Genomic DNA, 22816 nt, shown 5'->3' with positions numbered 1-22816 from the left:
ACTTGAGAAGTGAAATATATGGCAAAGGAGTTCTGTCAGACTAAGTGGAATTAAAGCTGTAAGTTCCTTGTAAAGATGGGTCACACCCCTCAGAAAGTCCAGTTCTCCATTAATCGTATTATGTTTCAAGTACAGCATACGACTCCGAAATCCCTTAGCTCAATTAAATAGACCACTGCAACTTTAAGCATTGCAAAAAAATAAAAACAAATGAAAGGCAACACCAGACATTGTTACAGAGTCATGACTTTATCACAATGTTCTTACATATGTTTAAATTATTTATCTTCCATTTAGACCATGATCTTCATACAGAAAGTTGTGTGAAATACAAGAAAATAACAGGAATGCTGTGAGAAAAATATACAACATCTCTAGAAAGACAATAAGTTAGGGGTTAAGACAGAAACAAATGGCTTTTAGTTAGGTCACCTATGGTTTTGTATAGCTCTTCAGCTTAGACTCTGGTATTGGCCATGATGCTCTGCAGCAATTGAATACAGCTCCTAGCAGGTGACCATATATATATATCAGAAACTGTAGCACATCTTCCAAGTTGTGTTTATAGAATAATCAGCCTATATAATCATCAGACTACTCGGAGATTCTGCAAATGGCACAAGTCAAAACATGATCTGACCAACATGTGTTTCTCTGGAAGGAAGGGTACAACGATCAGTGTAGTTTAAAAAGCTAAATCTCATACATTAAATTGATCCATTTTGCTCAAACAGATTTGTACACATACAGTCATCACATATACACATGTATGAATTACATAGATATAATTTACATGACTTAAATTTTATAAATTACTTCCCAGAAGGATATAAAAAAGGCACCAGCAGTGAGTTTAGCTTATTGCAGGGAGATCACCCCTCTTCTGTAACTAAAGGCACTGCAATATAAAGTATGTTACAAGTTTGTACACATATTCCCTTGAGATGTATGGCCATGAATTATTGCTTGGGAGGTACAATTAAAACCTCCAAAACAGCAGAGCTGTGTTACAAAAATATGGACAAAATTAACACACACACACACACACACTTGCCAGAGTTTGTATTGACACCATAACCTTGAATGAAAGCCAACATGGCTTAGGAGTTAATGACCCTAATGAACAGTTGATTTTGTAAGTTCTTTAGACAGTTCGTAAACATAACAAAAAGATTGTGTGTTTTCAGTTCTAATAACATTTTGTAAATGGATGAAGGCCAAATATACCAGGCCTAAATTTACATTGCAAGCTCACACCCCCGAGGCGTGTGTAATCACTTACTATTGCAAATTATTTTGTCTTTGAGGGAATATCACACACAGCTGCTTTAACTTAAATGGGTAAACCAATAGACCCAAATGCCAACATTTTATGTATAGAATTTAATTTCAGCATCTTAAAGTGTTCTTGCTTTTTCGTGGCCTATAAATTCTGGAAAGCTGGAAAAAGCCTTGTAGCTACAAACTGCAAAGTAATCATAGGATTAAGCAATAACAAGGTTGATGCAAATTGTGACAGATTATGGTGGGTTGATTGGGCCTCGGTCCACATCCCAGCCAAATCGTAAGTGAATACTCTGACCACATGGACCTGTAGTAAGCCGCTGGTTAGACACCCCTACCTAGGCTTTGCAGAGGCTAGGTAGGGGGTGAAGTCTCAAAAAAAGTAAAGTATCTGCGGGACCTGAGATTCCCCTTGGTGACCCTACTCATATATGCTTGGCCACAAATATTTGGCTGGTGTTCTATACATTAATCTATGAATTTATTTAATTATGCATCAAACTGTATACTACACAATCCTACCACTTTTAACACTGTACTACAAGAAATTTTCCAGCTTTCGAAGTTTAAATGCCAACAAAAAAACTCTGCAATTACATAATATACAAATAATATTTTGACATTTGGGTCTATTGGTTTACCCGTTTACATTACACGGCTAAAGCTGCATTATTTTTTTTTTAAAAAATTTAAGCCATCAAAGACAAAATAATTTGCCCTAGTGAAAAATCTGAGCCATGTATTAATAAGCAGAAGAAACCAGATTGCTGCGCATTCCATTCATGTCAATGAAAGTTAATGCACTGTAAACTGCATATTTTCTGCATGACATTTTTCAGAGATCTAAACAAGAAATAAAATAAATGGACACTTGGGATCAGTCCCTCCATGTGCCTAAAAAAGTTTTAGCGAAGAACCTGTGCTTGAAATTGTAAAACCTCTGGATGCCAGAGGATCCATTAGGACATTGATTCCTCAGCTAATATGCCGATCACCACAGAAGATAAAACAGGTGAGAAAAACAAACAAACCATACATCAAGATCTGTGGTGGCCAAGAGCACCTTCATACTGTAAGCTCATGAATTTCAACTTTGGTCTATTTAATTATGGTTCACCTTATTCTAACTTCATTAATGTTATTATATTTTACTATGCAATGTCTGGATGCCATTTAGCCACCATACAATTTCAGTCTTAAACACAGATTCTTTGGACATCATGGTGGTGGCTTGGTTTTAGTAGTTTTCAAAGAGTTGAATGTTCTTTTGTGCAGACACCTCACCCAGTTAGTGACATCTATCTGGGACCCACCAGATTAGCTCATAGTGATTAAAAGTGTCCCTTAAAAACGGCTATCCAAAAAGGTCTGTTAAAGTGGTCATCATGATATATCAAGATGGATGTGAATAATCGTTTGGATCCTCAATAAGTTTTGAGTCATCAGAACACTGATCTGCATCAGTTATTTCACCTGCATCTTGCAAGAGGTTCTCCTGTTTCTAAAAGAATAATAGAAATGGTTGTTAATATATTGTCACATCCTACACAATATGCATATTACCACAGTCCTTTCTCTTACCATTTGTGTGGCAAAATAGTTGTTCAATAGGTAGAGGGAGAAAAAAATAAATAAAATATTCTGAAGAATTACTTGACATTTACGTATCGATGAATAGAGGGTTTTTAAAACAATGGTGTTTGTTCTTAGCGTTATTTTTGTAGCTTGTCTACACAATTCACAACACAAATAAGTGGCTGCAGCCGGATTAGAGAGGACATTAGCCAAGGCTGGCTTTAAAGCAGGCCTGTCCAACCTGCGGCCCTCCAGATGTTTGTGAAAATACAAGTCCCAGCATGCCCTTCCAGCTATCAACAGGTTGTCTACTGGCAAAGCATGCTGGGGCTTGTAGTTTCACAACACCTGGAGGGCCGCAGGTTGGACAGGCCTGCTCTAAAGGGATGAGATCACTGTAGGGCTAAAGTTTTTTCATAAGCTGTTTTTTTAAAGATTTATTCAACTAAACCGAGTTTGTAACAATATTAAACTACAATGTTCACTATGCTTTTGTAACAATGTAGAGATAAACACAGAATGGTGATGGTGTTGAAATGGTGAATGAGGTTTGCTACAAAATGCATTCTATGGCAAATCAGATAATGAAGTACAAATGCATATGAACAATTGGCATTGCAACAAAATATTCATTGGTTAGTTTTGGTTTTAATAGATTAGGAAGATTAAACTTCAAGCAACAAAACATAGTATGCATAGACACCACACCTCATCTGCCTCTTCTGAAATGACAAAACTACTAAAAATGCAAAATAATGCTTGAACAGGCTAAATAAATAGGCTGAATATACTTCAAACAATACATTCAAATAAAACGGACATGTGACAATCTGGGACCTATAATCTCTACATAAAACTCCACTAATTTCTTTAAAACGTGCAATATGAATTTATTCACATCTACGGTGTTAAAAATATTATTTTTTGGGCTTTTGAAAGTAGGACTGGCAAGGTTTGGTCTGGGGTCTTACACAGGTGAGAGATCTACAACTGTCTGTTACGGTGCGTGAAAGGGTTGTTTACAACTGTAAAATAGGACCCTGTACAGGTTTGCATTCCCATCCATATTGGCCTGTTAATGTAGAGATATCACTACTGAAAATACTAACAAGGGAGACCCGTAAAGAGAAAAAATAAATGGAACACAGGCTGTCATGGATCCAACAATCTTAATGTTAGCATCAAACAAAATTGATAAGAGAAACCAAACATGTAATTATTAAGAACAATAATTATAATTTATTCTGGAATAAAAGTGACAAGTAAGAGTTTAAATTGAGCTTAGATTTCTCTTACCTCTACCGACAGATAAGTTACTGGTCTAGTTTGGTCATTCTTAGCGATACTTTATGCAATATAATTCTATTCACAAGTAAAAAAATTAAATAAAAAGTAGTAAAACATGCAGCAGACTAGTCTAGATTAGCAATGAATATTAGTACCAGTTTGTTTTTTTGTATAAGCATCTTAATTATTAAAAGGACTAAAGTTTTTAAAAAAATCTAAAATACATTTTAGAAGAATTGTTTTCATAAGAAAAACCCTCAAAGCAAAAACAAAATGTTTACTCTTTACCTTGTACGCACCTATAATCTGGCTTCCAGTATCACAGTTCCATTAGAAGAAGTCAACTTTTCTGTTTGGGCTTTATTGATATCATGATTTTCAGCAAGCTTTTTATTACTACTCCAAAATAAGAATTTTTCCTAAAAAAATAATTAATCTAGTTTGTAATTGAGGGCAAGAAGAAACATGTCAAGGATAACTGCAAAGTTTAAAACGTGGAACCCTCGAATGATGTGCAGAGTGGTTATGGATTGGATTTAAATATACAAATCCATAAAATTAGAACATGTAAATTGTGCTTTGGATTACAGTTGGATTTGTCATTAATATGGTATTTCTTGCACAATTATCTGGTTATCTTTAACATAAAAATCATATGCCAACATATCAAAACCTTAAAAAAGTTTATATATTGGCAATTAAGAGGGGTAAGAAAGATCAGGGAATTGTAAGATTAGGTCACGGCTCTGGTTTTAAAACAGAAAAAAAGTGAAAAAACTAGGATTCAAATAAGAATGTTGGAGAATTTTACAATAAAAAAAAAAAAAAAGATACGGATTCAAAATTCTCAAGAGCTACAATTTGATGCAGTTTGTGATTCACTTTGTGGTTTTATAATTAAAAAAAGTATAATACTGCATTGATTGCCACAATATTTTATTGTGCAGTACGGTTTAGAAAGATAAAAAAAAAAAAAAAAAAAAAAATCAGTGGACTGCATTACTTTATTTTAAGCAGATTCAATCAGCCAAAGGCAGTAGACTTTACTCCCGAAAAGATTGATGGAAGATTGATCCCACATTAAAAACAAGGACCTATTGTAGTTGAAAATGTTGAATTAAATCAAATCTAATTAGTTTGACTGCTTATGTAAAATATATATATATATATATATATATATATATATATATATAACAAATATATACACCTTTATAGATTAAATTAATTAGCATGCTTTCAATATAGAATGGCTGTGAAGAAACATTTATAGCAGGGACTGAATTTTAAAAGTGATTTGTGACAAACGAAATTTCATTTTTTAAACATGAAAAAAACAGAACAATGTTAGTACATTTAGTATTGTGGTGCATAATGTCCTCTGCTGTGGGGGAGTAGCAGATCAGGACTGCAATACAAAAACAGTAAAAAAGGCGAACAAGTGAAAATCACAATGCTGAAATGCTGATACAGTGACATTAATGTGGATGAAACATAATGCAGATGAAGAGCGATATGAACAATAGCAACTTCTCTTGATGTGTGAACTGGACAAACCACAATTACAACCTTTATGCCCTTCAGTGAAAGACCATCACTTTACTCTTTAGCAATTAATGGCCGACTACTGAGTGTTTTCACTGACAAATAGATTGGTTTGTACACTTGTGTACATACAGATATTTGCTCTACAAACCTGTAAGCCATTCTTGATGTGGTAATGGCAAAAAAACTTAGTGTTTCTAAAACTATAAATTTAACTGTAGTGGAAGGTGGAATGAGTGCGCTGCAAAACACACTGTCCTCAGCACAGGCAGCCTAGTAGAAATAGCAATACTTAGCCGATAATCGGCTGTGTTGTGCCCATTTTAAACAGGGCACATAGCAAACATCCTGCAAAACTAAAGGGTTAAAGAGTCAAACATAATGCAACATTTCTAATTAATAAAACATACACAAGACAGAACTGGGTGCCACAGCAACCCAACAATAACAAAATCTAAACAAAATTTTATTTAGAAAGCAGAAGACAAGCACTGCCACAATTGAAAATTTCACACTGCTGTAAGATCTGGGGGGGCCACATAGGTGGATAAGTGTAGATGTCATCCCAATACCTCCATAAACCAGTAGACCCCAGGTTATGAATAATACAGGTAACCACAAATATTGTTTGGCCAGAATGATCTTTAGGACCAGCATTTACAAGCTTGGTTTCCACCACCACTCTCTCCTAGATATTAATGGCCCAATGCAGAACAGCATCAGGGCCCTCCTGGTACACCTGCCCTTTGGGTATCAAGATAATTGGCTAAAAATAAAGGGATTGCCAATATGCATGGACAAGTCATTACCGTTATTGTATACTGGTGCTTCTAGAACTACAAGTGCCAGCATGGACATCAGCGTGAACTCTACTAAAACTTCAAGGTCTGCCTCACAACTAAGGGAATACTTGAAATCCGTAAGGTTTTGCAATAAATAAACCCTACTGTCCAACAAGGCTGCTCCCAAGAGAAGGTAAACTCCAGAGGTTAGTAAATAGCTGTGCAGCCAATTAGAAGCAGTTTCTCAGGCCACTCAGCCATTCATGGATGGCCACTCAAAGATAGTAGCCAGGATCACACAAGTTCACCTCATTCTGCAACACATGACCTCTCGGTAGCACTCTGGTTGGCAAATATATATATATATATATTATTTTTTTTGGGAAACCTTATGGACTGTGGCATACCTTGCTTTGTTTGAAGATTTCAAGGGAGTATTTTACGATTTTTTTTATTTAGGTTCTAAATCATTTACAGTGGCAATTATAATATATATTTAATACATACATGCTGGTGCTTTTAGAAACAAAATTAATTTATCACTTTCTACACAGATTTTGCTTGTACCCAACAGCCTGCAGTATCAAGAGCTTGCCCACTGCTATTGGGGCGGTACTCCATACGCAAATCTATTTTTTCCAGGGGATGGCGTTTCCTATTTGGCCCTGGTTTGCAATCGATATGATGAATGGAATTTTTGTATCCCAGCAAGTTATCCAAACAAATGCACTTTGGGACCTTGCAAACTGAGCAAATAGTATCAAACAAAACTGCCTTTATTAATGCCTATGATTTACAAATCCTACCCTAAATAGCATAGCAAAACACTTGCGATTTATACAGTACAACAATAGCATTTTTTATGAAACTGTTCAAATAAATTACATCTTCTGGAAGGACTCTGTTACAGTTTATTTACCAAAGGTGCTCAGCTCTTTTTCAATCCACTAACAATGAATGTAATAACCAGTTTCAATGGCTTTTTTTCAAACTTTGTAGCACAGACTTCTCCTACCTGGAAACGCAAAAATAATCCCCTTTCCAGATCCTTGGACCTTGATTTGCCAAGGACGTTTATTCATTCTTTATCTAATTAATAGAATTACACAGTGCAATTCTTTATAAAAGCACAATTTTACTCTAAACACATTGCTCCAATGTATCTTCATTTAAATCCCTAGGGATTTCTTATCCCATTCATTTCTGCCAATGGACAGATATACGTAGAAGAACACTTGAACAGCCAGCACAACTATTTATCCTACACATATTTCATTTGTATTACAAAAAAAATGGGTAGTCAAACCTATGCTAAATAGATTTACCAATCAACAGGTCAGGTTTTAAAATGTTGAGGCACGTGGTCTAATGAACCAAACAAGAAGCTCACTATCATATTTAACCATGGACTGTTGCACTGCAGAATAAATCCTATTTTGATTTAACCTGAACTCATTTATGTTCATTTATAGGAAAAATATCAGCATCTTTAAATGTGTTCAACAGTTTCTGTATTATACTCCTAATGCACCCACTATGTCTATATATACACACACACACACACACTTTACTTTGCTTGGGAACTAAAACAAGTACGGAATGGATTTTATTGCTTTTCTAATCTTAAGGTAACATGGAAGCCCTTGAAGGGCAACGTCACTCAAAGTATCATGGTTTAAAGAATTCTATAATGTTTAAAGTAGGAAATCTACCAGAAATTGCAGTTGGAAAATTCAGACATGACAGTTTCCACCATTTAGCAGATGTATTTCTAAATATCTGACACACAGGAGCGATTTCTGTAACCATGGAAACAAACTTGCCTGCCATAAAGGTTTCTATACTCCGAGAGTTAAGGAGTGCCAGATATTTCGAACATGCATGAAAAATCTTCCTGAAATAGACAGTTAAGAGGTTCTATTTCAATTAAAGGGTTGACATTTATTCCTTATAGCGCTGTCAATTTTCGCTGAAAAGGCAGCTTTTAGCAATGCATGCAACAAAAAGATTCTTTCTAAGAGATAGAAGGAACACATGTCCTACCATGTGATCCAACATTAAACCAATGCATTCCTTAAGTCCATAGGTCACTATAATAGAGCCAATCCCAGGCACTGGCGACAATAAGATGGTCAGGCAAGTTAAAAGGGTTTAATATACAGTAAAGATAAATATTTGATTGTCAACAATGCCCGAGGTAGTTTTTTTTAAGATTGCATTTCTTTCTTTTTTTACAATATGGAATTTCAATTTTCTAATGGAGCCACAAATAGAGATCAGTAAGACCTGCAAGAGATTGTATATGGATTGTATACTGGTCATGGAGTTTTCAGAGCTTCCTACCTGTTTTACAAATGGAAGGACTGCTGCTATCAGGATAGAAAAGAGACCCAGGGCAATGAGGATGTACTGAAGGTAGTCTAGTACTATAGGCAGCACAATCAGGGTGTTGTAGTAGGTAGAATACACAGGACCATCAAGATATCCACTCTGCAGGGGACACAAAGCAAAATATATAGGCTGCAATCAAAATCTTGTCAAAATTATAATATAAAAAAATTACTAGCAAACAAAACAAAGTCATAGTTCCTGTTATTTATGGATTTTAGAAGGGAGATACCAAATATGCACTTTTAGAAATCAGGGCATGTGCATTACAGATTATATGTGCAATAGCAATTAAATGATAGAACGTTCAAATTGCATATTTATAATATGAAACTTTAATTTACCAAGTTCACATGCCAATGACAAAAACACAGACTTCAGTTTGATAATAATCACTAGTTATGTTGTGATCTTCAGTGGTATAAGAAAGGTTTATCTTCAACTTACCTCTGAAAACCACAGGATTGGTAAGATTACAGGCTTAATTTTTCCAGTTTGCCTTAAGAAATAAAAACAACAAAATATTAGATAATTGGTTTGTACCTTTAAAAACAAACAATGAATCACAAAAAACCCCCCCAAAAAAAAAAAAAAAACCTACTCATTCTTTATTTCTCCACCTTAGTATGCCTGGTAGTAGCTACAGGCTGCACCACTACCGTTATGGGGCAAATCTAAATGTCAGTGTCCAAAAGTGGTGATTTAAGGCAAAGGAAACAGATACAAACCACAGATTGCTTTGCTAAACTCTACATTTATTGAAGGCCACTAAACCAATAAATCATGATTTTCTTGATCTCCCAAATAGCTAGACATTGAAAGATTTACCATTGATAACATTTATTTCACTGACTTTGCATAGATTCTCCCGTTCTATACTTTAGTAAATCGCTGCAGAAAACACTCCAAGTAGCATACACAATTAATAAATGTCTGAAGTGGTTGGGGAAAATATTCACATTTAGTTGTTATTAAAATTAAAACTATGTTGTGGCTGGTTGCAGGGATTATCAGACATGGGTGCTAGTGAATTAATGATGGAATGATGGCTGGGAGTTTTTAAATTTGATGTGTCTGCCTTTTTCTGCAAATAGGCCACCAACATTCCAGGATCCAGACAAGCAGCAACCGAGCTTAACACACCTGCTCTTGTAGCTTTTATCTGTAGCTGCTGGTAAGAGCGCAGGACAGTATGCCAACTATCCTGAATCTGGTGGGGCAGGCTTGAATTTGGGAGACTGTCCCATTAGTCAGAATTTGGTCCAACTGCAAAGACAGTTGAGACATATGTCCTGCTTCACACTGCTGTGCTCGTGATGGGAGAGCTGCATGCACCACTACTGCCTGCGTATTGGTCTAAAATTATAGCCATATTACACCATAGGGGCCCCCGTTTTAAGTGCCCCAGGACCACCTAAAACCTCAACCCAGTACTGGCCGCAGCATACAAGACATCTGCTGCTGCTGGGCATGTATATAAGCTCCTTTTCAGTTTCTTCCATGTTCCTTTGCGAAACTGAAGAGGCCTGAACCATGTGTGGCGACTCCAGAGGAGAGTTACACTTAGGAAAAGAGAGCTGCCTGCATATGTTTTATTAACATAGGTTAATAATGATAATGTGTATATATGAAGTGGAGGCACTACTGTGTGGCATATGAAACTCCACCATGGGCAGAGGTAGACATGCCCAACTAGTAGAGACCTGTGGTGCAGAGCATTGCATCCTAAAACTTTTATACATGTACAACTATTATAAAATGCCCATTAAGATGAATGGGAAAACACCAGATTGGTTTAAACTAACGGATGTGTGGTGTGCTCCCCTCTCCAAAACGCTCTATGTGGGGTCCCTTTGCTATGGGGAACACCAGCTTCAGCCATACAAGACAATAAGATACCTACAAGGATAGTCATCTGGCTGGTAAATATGGGACCATGTCAATGTTCAATATAGAAGTGGAAGGTGCTCAATCAATGTATAGGCTCTTAGCAGGTGCTTGAAAGGGTGGGGTTATCCTAAAAGAAACACAGAAAAATCCCCCAGCACACTGCTATAGCCAGCAAAGGAACTGCCATTTCTACTGTAAATAAAAATGCAAAAGTCAATGTTAATGTTATCAGGACAGAAAAAGATGGATTGAAAGGTCTATAGAAGCTGACATATTTCTGTATCTGCCAAACAAAATCAATCATCATCCATAGACTACCAGTATAAATCTTACTTCCCAAATATCCAGGGTGATCTTAACCTGGTGAAAAGGGGTATGAAGGAACCCTGTTTTTTGTCTAATGCACAAAGCACTATGTAATATAGACGTGAAAAGCAAATGTAGAACCAGATTATGCAAATAGATCCATTTTTTTTTTTACATGTAGCTACATGTCTAATAAATGGTTAGATTCTCTTCAGTACACAATGAGAGATACTTACATAATTCCTTGGATACCCATTGTGAATAAACCGAGTTGCATCTTGATTGAAACATTCATAGGGATTCCTGTGAGCTGAATATAAACCATAGCATTAGTTATATACTGTATTACATTTAACTATAACTACAATACTAGTTTTATTGGCATTATCAATTCTAACTAATAATTATCATGCTTGTTGTATATCGATTGACAAAAACTCAAAAGGTTTGTGGCAATATTACTTAAAATCAGTTCATGTTACAATGTTCTACTGGGGAGAGGAGTGCAATATTTACTAAGGCTTGACCAATCAGAATGCGCACTTTAAAAATGGATATTGAGAAGGAATACAAAAATATTCATTGAATAGTAGTTTGAGGGAAATAAAAAAATCTTTTTTACATTACACACTGTAAGACACTGACTGGCAAGTTGAAAAATAAATGCTGAGCTATATTTTCTAAGGTTGTGGGTACTCTCTAAAAGTCAAGGAAGCAGAAAGTGGAGATAATTCATAACTCAATTTTGCCAATAACTACCTTCAATATACTACCACAAAGTTACGAGTTACCAAGTCAAGCAACAAAGAGTTTCTCATGATCATATTTAGTGATGGGAACAGAAGCATCACCTAGCATACAGCGTGATCTTCAGCAAATGGTTCAATAAACTCAAAGCATTTGCAGCATATATATTCACAGCACCATCAGTGTAGCTCCCTGCAGATGTGTTATCGGCGCCTGTGTGTACGAGGCCTTAGAATGGAACATTGATGATCCATATCAGCAAGAAGGAACACAAAACAGACAGTTCTATCAAGATCACATGTATAATGAGACTGCAGGTCTATAAAACAAAGGTATGAATAAATGGTGCTTGTATCCAAGATCAAAAGGTTATTTGACCATGCTAACAGATAGAAGTTAATGCTTTCAAGCCCAACATCTTCTGGGGTAAGCAAGACATAGAACTATTGTGATCCACTGAACTCTGCACCAATTTTAAATCCAAGTGACAGCAGCGTGGTATCATCATCATCATCATCTATTTCTAAAGCGCCACTGATTCCGCATTCACATCAGTCCCTGCCCCATTGGAGCTTACAGTCTAAATTCCCTAACACACACACACACACACACACACACACACATAGACTAGGGTCAATTTTAATAGCAGCCAATTAACCTACCAGTATGTTTTTGGAGTGTGGGAGGAAACCAGAGCACCTGGAGGAAACCCATGCAAACACGGGGAGAACATACAAACTCCACACAGATAAGGACATGGTCGGAAATTGAACTCATGACCCCAGTACGAAGACACAGAAGTGCTAACCACTAAGCCACCATGGTACCCACCAAAACAGATATAGGTTGTAACAGTTTAGGAGATTCTAACTCTTCTACAAATATAGGCACTTTGATCAAGAGTACAACAAAAAGCATATTGCTAAGCAAGTTAACCTGTTTCTAATGCAATGTTATGGCAAATGTGTTAAAGTTTATTATGCAAAAAAGCTCCATAGTGAGATATCTATAAGGCTTGTCAATCTTTTTGCCCATACACACTGAAATGTTTTGGGCTAATTAAATTGTATTAGATGCTGTTCTCCACAATTTGCCATTAGAATGTGAACATAAACAAAATGTACACATACAATTTCGGAAGCCCTTTAAAAGCAACTAATGCCCCTTTGGGTTTCTCTAATCTTTTTTTTTTTTTTCTTTTTTAGAACAGTGACCAAACTTGTGTTTAACATATTATTAAACCAACTTATGTCTATAGTAAATCACTGCTGTAATTGAGATGTAAAAAGCAGAAACATATCTGAAGAGGTTTTAAAACACAAAAGGAAAACAAAAGCGCATACCCCTCAATCTAAATACATGGTTTACAAAAACCTCAAGAAATGTGACACCACTACATTTTAAGTTAGTTAAAAAAGGCATTTAAAAAAAGTCAAGTAACTTCCATAGGAAAAATAAAAATAAAAATTGCAACCTCATTAAGGAACAAGGGTACTCTGCAGTTTGTAGTTTTATGTTTTCCTATAAAGAAAAATAAATTAAAAAAAAATTATTCACTGGAAATAAGCCACATTTGCATACTTTTGAAATTATAGATGGGGCCCGATTGCCTAATCAGTTTGGTCTAAAATGGACCAGTTTAGATAGTCATGCAAGAGGCAAAAGCTGCCTGTAGAGGGAGCAAGAGTCTTGCACATTAGGTCATTGATTGTAGTGACTAAAGTTCTGTATGCAGCTCATTTAGAGAGTGTTTTCATGGACTTGTGTGTAGTTATTACACTTTGGAAATTCCTGACTGATCTAAAAAGGGATTGGTAGGGAAAAAGTTCAAGCAAATAGGGGTAATAACTGCTTTCCTTGTGATAGTGTATCTCAACATGATTAAAACAGGCAAATTTCATTTACAGAAAAGGCAAGCTATTTATTATGACTGCAGGAGTGTCAGACAGATAAGCCTAGGAAAGGAGAGAAGAAGAAAATATGTTTTATGAAAAGATACTGCAGTAAGTGTCCTGGGTTTACCTCTGCTGAAGTACTGTGACGATTTATAAAGTGAATTCAACACAAATAAAGGGAGGCATCCAATGTTAAACCACCACACAATCTACTCCCATCCCCGCCTTGGTCCCATTCAAGACTTTGTCTTGAATGGGACCAAGTACAAAACGCAAGATCAAGTTGAATAAAACGTTCCCTACTGTACCTTCTACCCATTCCAGGGGCTTTTCAGATATCTCCACCATAGAGCTTGAATTGACATTCCAGGCCTTGCCTTGAATACACCACATTTCCTTTTGTATTTGCATTGGTTTCTTTGTGAATCTGTTCTTACCAACCGTAAGAGTCATCTCTGGGGTACCTGAGCACCCCCAATATTTGTGTTGCTGCATATACTATCCAAGTATATGCTTGGCATTTTACAGACATATGAAAGGCGGGGGGGACGACCCACAATCATTTTAAAAGATCGTCTCATAGGCTGATCATGTAAGATTTACAATCAGATAATCTAACTGTCAACAAAAGTTAACAAAAAAAACTTTAATTTTATCAACTTTTTGCTAACATGAATGCTTGAAGCACCTAATAGGAGACTGCTTAAAGGGTGGAAGTCATAGTGAAGTGATACAGGGCTGTACAAGAATTTACATGAAGCATGTGCTTGAGGGCAGCCAACACATAGTTGCCTACAATTTTTGGGTGTTCTCCCGGACTCCCGAGAGAGCAGGCAAAAATCCCGGATCCAGAAGCCTGCTGCGATTGGCTAAAATGGCCTTAGATTGACGGGGGCGGGGCCTAATGGCGCACCACGAGTGGCCACGCCCCCTCAACGGTCCCCCTCCTGGACAGCTGCCTGTAAAAGTAGGCAAGTATGAGCTAACAATTCCCTTTTTTTTTTTTCTGGGAGGGGGGAAAGGATAGCAATAGTGTCTACATAGATTGTTTGACAAGACAGACAATAAAAAAAATAAATAAATATAAAGCTTTGTAGGGGCACATGAATCCCACAGGTTGGTGTTTAAGCAAACCCAATATGGTCTGTATTACAACAAGATGTGTTTCTCCACTGTAGCAGCTTGGCAAACGAGAGCATGCTGCCTAATAAGCTATTTTCATAGTAGTGTTTTTGTCCCTAATCAAAATGATCAAAGTGAGACATTATGATAGAGGACATTAGGTTCAGATGTTCATTGGATATCATTGTAATTGATCAATTTAGATTAGCTAGCATGACTATAAAAACATAAAAAAGTGTAGTCACGGAGCAAAAGCAGCAGACTGCTATCAAAACTGAAGAAAATACATTTATATATTAGATTTTCTAGAGCTTTTTGGCCCATGACCTAGATTAAGCCCAAGTATATATGACGTTTCTCCTTTCAACCATTTGCCATTGGCAACAATTTCAATATTTTTATACAAGTACACAAGATCCTAACAGCTCTATTAAAGGATAGTATACTATTAAATAATAATTCATGTCTTTTTAACAGAACAGGGTAATAGTTATCCATTTTGCCTATGACTATAGACCATGATAACCTATTCTAATGAACTACCACATTTTCTAGCGAATTTTACAAACAGCATAAGGAGGTTAAAGGAAAATAAAAGAAAACCCACCATAATGAATTATGGCATTGCCAGCCGCCACCTAGACATAAATACAGCTGGTACACACCACTCAGTGCCAAGCCACTTGCCATCCCAGCTTGTCTGAGGTGTCTGTTTATATTTTCTGTTTATGGATAAAACTACAATGTTCTTTTTCAGCCACTGGTCATACTGTATCTGCTATTTTTGTTAAAATACATTGCTTTTTCTAATGTTTCCTGCTTCTGAACTTCACCTACATAGCTCAGAACACAAGACCACTTGTTATAAGGGTGTTTTCAGGATCCCAGGCTGTTATGCAACAGCTGGGTATGTAGAGGGGAGGATTATAGAACATATAGTGTGTTCATTAGCAATGTTCTTACCAGAGATTGATGGGCCTCATTTCTTTCTACAAAAAATTGCTGTTTGCCAATGGTTCATTGGCAACAGCAATTTTTTGTAGAAAGACACCGGTCCCATATGGACAGTACATTTTAGCTTTATAATGTCCCATTTCCATCTATCAGAGTAAACATTCCTTTCTACAGATACATCTAGCACTACATAGTCGATATTTGACACGGACAACATTGGACTTGTACCAGTTAATCACGGAGCATTTTCCTTTATCACATTCAGTACCAAAGTTTAATAATATTATAATGGCAATAAAAAGATAAACAAATAAAAACAGAAGGTAATATTTGACCGAAGACAAGGAAAGAAGTATGGTCCGTGTTTGTTGCTTATCACTGTGGGATAATAGAGCCTAATGAATTTATGAGTTTAAGTGCCTCTTATCTAAATCACTTCTTGTGTTGCAGCAATATGAAATCCTTGTACTATGGAATAGTGGATGCTTAAAACTACACGCAACCGTCTGCTGAGACTTTGCCGTCTTACAGACGGAGAACACCACATTTAAAGCTGGAAAATGTTGGGACTCGTCATTTGTGCAGTGATAATAAGGTCCATTGGGGCTTAAATCACTAGGGTGCTCTCTCTGAAAACACACTAAACCAGGGTTTCCCAAACCAAGTCCTCAGGGCTCCCCAACAGTGCAGGTTTTCAGGATCACATGTGACATAATTAGGACCACCTGTGGATCTGTTACAATGTGTCAGTCAGTAATGAATACACCTGTGCTCCAGCAAGGAGATTTGGAAATCCTGCACTGTTGGGGAGCCCTGATAACTGAATGATATTCTTAATGGTGTATTTCAAATGTCCCCTAGTAGTTCCACTGGGAACGCTTTTTTTTATTGCATAAAAGCACATTTAAAGGGGATGGGGGACCAAAAAAAAAAAAAAAAACAACTCTGCCAGACGTATATAGATACTAGACTTATCATAAATACTATTCGAGTGTCACTGCATAGGGATGGATGCAGCATACAAGGATGAACTCAGAAAGCCCAGCTAGTTCCCAACAGTTTGCCATTGGGACGTCAGGAAGGATTGCTTGTTGTCATACAAAGCACTTGCATAACTTCCAACAAAATGAATGTAGAAACACAAGAAACATTATCTTTAAAATAATCATTCACAGCTACATAGGGCAGAGTGACCCAATCCTTACAACCCATACTGTAAAGATAAGTTATCAAAGGGTTGATAATAACCATGTTTCACTGTTCTCATGATCAAACTGCACTCTGTTACCACCTTATAACAATACTGCATCACAGTGGTTGCAGAGTGACATAATACATTAAATACTTTTGAAAACCAATATTCTGAATACATCACGCTCATATTTAGTAAAGTGCAATTTGCTAAACATGCATTTTAGAATAGGGTCTTATTTAACAAGTAGCAGCAAATAAAATTCTAACGTGAACAATACACAACATTAAAGGTTTGTCTTAAATCCAGGGGTGTCGAGAGGGGAGGGGGTACTGCCTGCATTCATCTCTAAGTAGATCCCGTCAGTCACTGACATCAGCAGGTCATGTGGCTGTAGCACACATGGTGCACAGTGCTGGAGGTGCTGCTGGAAATCCTCCTGTTCCTAACAGGAGGATGGAGAAACAGGTAGGAAGATGGGGTAATGTGATGGGGAGGGGGCATGTGCATGTAAAGTTGCTTGGCAGAGGAGGCATGTGTGCGAGTAAGCCATGTGGGCAGAGAGTATGTGCGAGTAAAGCTACTAGGTAAAGGGGGCATATGTGAGTAAAGATGCGCGTAATACATTTGTATCTCACGGGACACCGTATAACAATGAACTTTGCAAAAAGTACTGCAATTATTATCATCATAATCTTCATCATCTGGAACAGAGGTGGGCCTGTTGCATTAAATGCCAGGGCTGATTTTTAATCCCAGACTGGCCCTGTAAATATGTGCATCCCAATAAGTTCTTCACTATTGAAACGATTTGTTTTAAAGTCTGGGATGAACATTCTGTGTTATTTACAGTGTGTTTAGGTGCTGCTACATTGGAAATAGGAAGCCATTTTTAACTGTGCTTCTAACAATCTTATTTCTATGGATAATGGGATTGCATTTCATTACGAATATATGGACCAGTTTTTTTATAGGTAAACCTATGCATATCTCCTCAAGTGTGATTCTTTTTAGTGGTTCTCTTATAGCAAGATATTAAGTGGTTGGGACTGGTGTTCCAATAAGCCACCTTGATTGGGGACTGGTGTGTGTACATTTAATTCAAGAAAAGAAACTTCAGTCTCTGATCGTGATTTCACAAACAATTGTATCTCATTAACTGGATAATAGATTTGAGACAAACTTTATATTGTGTACCATTCACATTTTAAAGTTTGAGAACCGCTACTTGAATAAGACCATGCTCCGGAAATGTACGCCATTAGGCGAATGGCTTTTAAATAGTAGAGCACTTTATTCTCAATATCAATTTTCATAGGGATATTGCGTCACTACGTTACGGCCTCATGTAACAGCACTGCATCATGCTGGTTGCAGAGTGCAGCATGATTATATATGTTTGTTATCAACCTAATAAGAATCATCTAACCAATAGGATCTGTAAGGATCGGGTCACTCTGGCGTAGTGAATGATTTAAAAACAGTTACATTTCTAAATGTTAGAATTTTATTTGTTTCGTATGAGATGGTGAATGACTGACTGCATAGTCAATGTTTAATTACCATACAACTGCTTTTGTTGGAAGTTGCCTATATAAGTGTGCTATGAACAATCCATGACGAAGTGCCAACGACAACATGAGTCAATCTTTTTGTGCGGTGACATCTGAACCGTATTTCTGATAAGCCTCATACATATATACGTCTGGTACGCGGTTTAATACCATAGAAGTGTCACCTGTTTGTAATTTATTTTAGAGATTTCTGACACTTAGAGATCGGATAATTCAGAAGGGGATGCTGCAGAGGAGATCGGGATTGCTGTTCATTAGAAAAGCATACTGGACTGCCTATCTTGCTCTATTTACCCACAAACATAAAAGGTCATAAGATCACAGATATAGACAATAAAGTCCAGATTTACATATAATATGAGATATCTAATACTTTTATAATTTGAATGTAAGAAACACTGCTGTAGAAACCCTCTAACTCCACATTGTTCATTAATGCACTGCCTTGTACAAACCCATCCTACAACATTTTCCTCAGCCGCCTCTCTGTGTAGAAGTACAAACAGTTCATTTTAGCGAGTCAAAGACTCAGATGCCCCATGGGATACACCACACCTAGAAAACTTCACTGGTGCCACAGAGTTTCTAGAGTGTTCCCAGATGTCCTGAATGGCTCCCATTTACTAGCATGGAATCTCCTTCGCCAACAGAGGCTGCAGTACTCAATATTGAAATACAGACAAAATAATGTTTCTATTGTTTACAACATTACCAACTCACAAATGATGTGGTGGCTGGAGATACAAACTACTTTACCACCATATAGTTCTCATGACTAAGAGTTTTTAGATTAATATCCCTAAAAAAATAATATTTTAAACAGATCTTACTTACAAGCTTGCTATAAAAACCATCATGTTAATCAAATGTACAGCATGTTCTTTTGCCTCCAATAATAGCTCATTCATATAGTATCCTGCTTTGTTTTCATCAGTTATTGTTTGTAATAGGTCTGCATATGTATCTGTAAGTGCAATACAGAAGTTCTTATGTAGCAGCAATGCTCTCTGAAAAAATGTATTAGCCTTTAAAATAAATAAAAAATAAATAAATAAAAAAGGTTAAAGTCATAGGGATAGGGAGCAGGGGATTATTGGTTGTGTCAAATAGAATGGACGTAGACAACCGTAGGTCTACTGGAGATTTCAATATTAACCAATGCCCATTAGTTGTGTGCTATAACCATTTATCTCACCAGCAGTAAGTGTGTAATGAAACCAGGTGAATACAAAGCACAGATTTGTAGATAATCATATAAATTGTTAGAAGAACAAAGACTTTCAAATTATCGGCTTTTGTGGGTGACTGCTGCAAATCCCACAACTACTTATACCCTACACCCCTGTCTTTAAAGGCTGTCTAGTGAAAGTCGATCAGAAGCTTACTGAGACGTACAAACATACTTACAGGATGCAAATCCAGGAAGAGTGAATGTAGTTTCTCACTTGGATGTAGCCCATCCACAGCCTCCGCAAATCCAGGGTCAGCATTGTAGAAATGAGGAAAAGATAGAAAAACAGGGGCATCTGGTAAAAAAGAAAGACTCTTCTTAACCAAAGAAAGCAGATAAATATGTTGTTACATAGAAGGACCTTGTATAATTTTGTTTTATATATGTCCTGTTTTCCTTACTGTACGGCGCTGCGGAACACTGTGGTGACTTACATACTACCAATACCAATATGCTTTTTATGGAACATATGTAATAAACTGTTCATGGTAACACACAATGAAAGAACCAACATAACCAACCACACACAAACTTCTTGTGCTTGAAAACTGCCCCCCTCCCAAAAGCAAAGCAAAGCAAAGCAAAGCAAAAAAAAAAAAAAAAAAAAAAAAAAAAGAGCATAGTGGTCTGTCTGAACCCAGCCTCCGATTCCAGAGTCCTCATTTCCTGTCTTGCACGGTCTACACCATACCTTTTGCCATTATCCGTAATAAGAGCGCTGACAATACACAGTGCTGTACAGTAAATGCATCATCATGCAGATGTTTCATACAGTGACATGAAACAGAAGGTAAAGATATTTTATCCTCACATAGAATCAGAGAAGGAATTCTCTTGCATTAAAAGGTTTGCAGAATTTGACTTTAGAGACCCAATGTCTGTCTCTAAAAGTTGGATCTCTCCTGTTTGGTAGTCTTTAGAACAACTGCAGTAGCATCAGAATATATACACACGCATATATAAAAATAGGTTTCAGCCTGGGCGACTTGTCAAGGAGAAAAACCACAACCCTTTATTCATCATTTCCAGAAAGACACCACTCCCAGGCCTCTTCAATCCATTTCAATTAACTGTAAAATATATTGCATGCTCAAAAGTTAGACGTCAGGGTTTCAATCCCCATAAAAGTAAAAGTAGATCCAATGTTTGAACATGTAATAAAACTTAAAGTTCATTGAAATGGATTGAAGAGTCCTGTGATTGCTGTCACACTCTGGAAAGGAGATAAAGATATATATATTGTATATCTCGCCACATTAGGAAATAGGAGACTTGTCGTTACTGTTAACATATCGAGTACCCAACACGACAGCGTAAGAGCAATGTAATTTCCACATTTATTATGTTGAGCTAGGAAGTGAACTTTTGAAAGAAACGCATTGAAAGGAAGAACTATTGAGCATCATTAGACAAGCACTTATGTGGAATAGTTTTGCAGAGTGGTTGGATTTCACTTCACAGTGTTCCCTTTAGTTGACCTGAGTGGAACATGTTTGTTCACTAAATCAATGAAAAGCCTGTGCTCCAAGTTTACGTCACATCTCAAAACCTTGAGTTGTTTTATATTCAGGTTCAGCTCTGAGGAATGTGTAAGATTTACTAAATGATGCAAGGCTATCCCCTATGTGCGCCAACTCCCCCCATGTCCCTTCACCTATGCCCCTCATGTCTCCCATATTACTGAAACAATGACAGCAGTCAGTTAACAGAACTCAAGTTACAATATTCCTACTAAATCTACTGACCAGTATAACCTTAGGCCAAAGAAAGGTTATACTACGCTCATTATCACATGTACTAATGTTCTTCAAATACAATGCAGAGGGTTATATGGTATTTGGGCAATGCAAGGTCTGGAGAATTTTTTTAATACACAATATATATGTATTAAATGTGTTTGCAGGAGTGCTCTGGAGGTCGGCTCTTGTTTAAAAAGTAGTTGTGTGTGACATAAGCGCAGGTTTTGCTATTATTTCCAGTTAAGGACAAGCTTATATATCACTGGGACAAAGGCGGGCTAATTAAAAATGGCCAACTACGAGATGATTATGGTATATTGACTTAAACCAAACAAAAAGAAAAGCAATGCTCTGCCAAACTGCAGAGTTGCGCTAACTGTTCAAATGTCTTCTCTGCTACATGGAAAGCACAGAGTCACACGCTCTCCAGTGGATGAGATGCATATGATGAACAGTTGATAGAAGTGCTGCTATAGCATACTGCACTATACAGACCCACTTCCACCACTATGTATATATTTATGTTCATAACCTTAAATTTGTATTTATTTTATGGATAACAAATATAGAAATACATACTAAACCGACAGGCGCTGACATTCATCACACCAGAAGCGATACATGGGCAGAACCCGTCATTTGGAGGATAGTCCGTTCCATTCGCAAATAGATAATTGGGGGCAGTGTATCGATAGGTCGGTATACCTCTATAGGACTCCTCTCTCTCATAAACCAATTTCAAGGATCTGTAATACAGTTACAGAATAAAAGGAGGAGTATTTAAAAAAACAAAAACACCACAAAACGAAAAAAAAAATTTAGTTGTAAATTGCAAAACATGAACAGTGTTACATATTGAGAATATATAGATATCTCTCGCAATAAGACACAATCAGATTATAGGTTATGGTTAAATTGACCAATTAAAAACCACAGTGCTCTAATGAATGGAGTCACTGATATGGAGGTAACCATTACAAAATGAGAAAGTCCTATTGAAGGAGGACATTGTATAGTTAAGCACATTGCGCTGTGAGAAGTGACTTAACAATGACATACTGTAACCATGAAAGACGTGAAAGTCACAGACTGGCACACACAATTTAGCCTTTATGGCCAATTAAAAGTGTAGTGTGTTACTGTTCTATGGATGGCTTTATGACATGGTTTTCTTGTATAGTCCACACTTCTCGGGAGGCTTTCCTAATCTAATAATGTTATAAAGATAAGGCTACTTGGAATGGCAGCAAGTGACATTTTAATCTTTCCATGCAACCATGACATTTATCACTCTTCTTTAGACTCTTA

The 22816-nt window shown here is 36.8% G+C and overlaps 1 protein-coding gene across 4 annotated transcripts in view; it reads right to left on the bottom strand.

Moving 5' to 3' along the window:
* Nucleotides 1-230: 230 nt before the first annotated feature.
* SCARB1 (scavenger receptor class B member 1) overlaps nt 231-22816 on the bottom strand; it is a 65553-nt gene continuing 42967 nt past the window's right edge. For 2 of the 4 annotated variants that reach the window (XM_075176956.1, XM_075176981.1), the window contains exons 7-13: nt 22088-22254; nt 19946-20064; nt 11291-11364; nt 9306-9357; nt 8814-8960; nt 4446-4565; nt 231-2785 (exon numbers count right to left, since the gene is read on the bottom strand). In XM_075176956.1, coding sequence (XP_075033057.1) covers nt 4446-4565; nt 8814-8960; nt 9306-9357; nt 11291-11364; nt 19946-20064; nt 22088-22254 — 679 coding nt within the window. In that variant the 3' untranslated portion in view covers nt 231-2785. Of the gene's footprint in view, nt 2786-4434; nt 4566-8813; nt 8961-9305; nt 9358-11290; nt 11365-19945; nt 20065-22087; nt 22255-22816 lie in introns of all 4 variants that reach the window. The other 2 variants (XM_075176965.1, XM_075176973.1) reach the window with 2 other exon arrangements.

Source organism: Mixophyes fleayi, chromosome 1, assembly GCF_038048845.1.
Source record: "Mixophyes fleayi isolate aMixFle1 chromosome 1, aMixFle1.hap1, whole genome shotgun sequence".
Lineage (NCBI taxonomy): Eukaryota > Metazoa > Chordata > Amphibia > Anura > Limnodynastidae > Mixophyes > Mixophyes fleayi.
The sequence above is the reverse complement of the archived record's forward strand: the minus strand, read 5'-3'. Positions and strand labels throughout refer to the sequence as shown.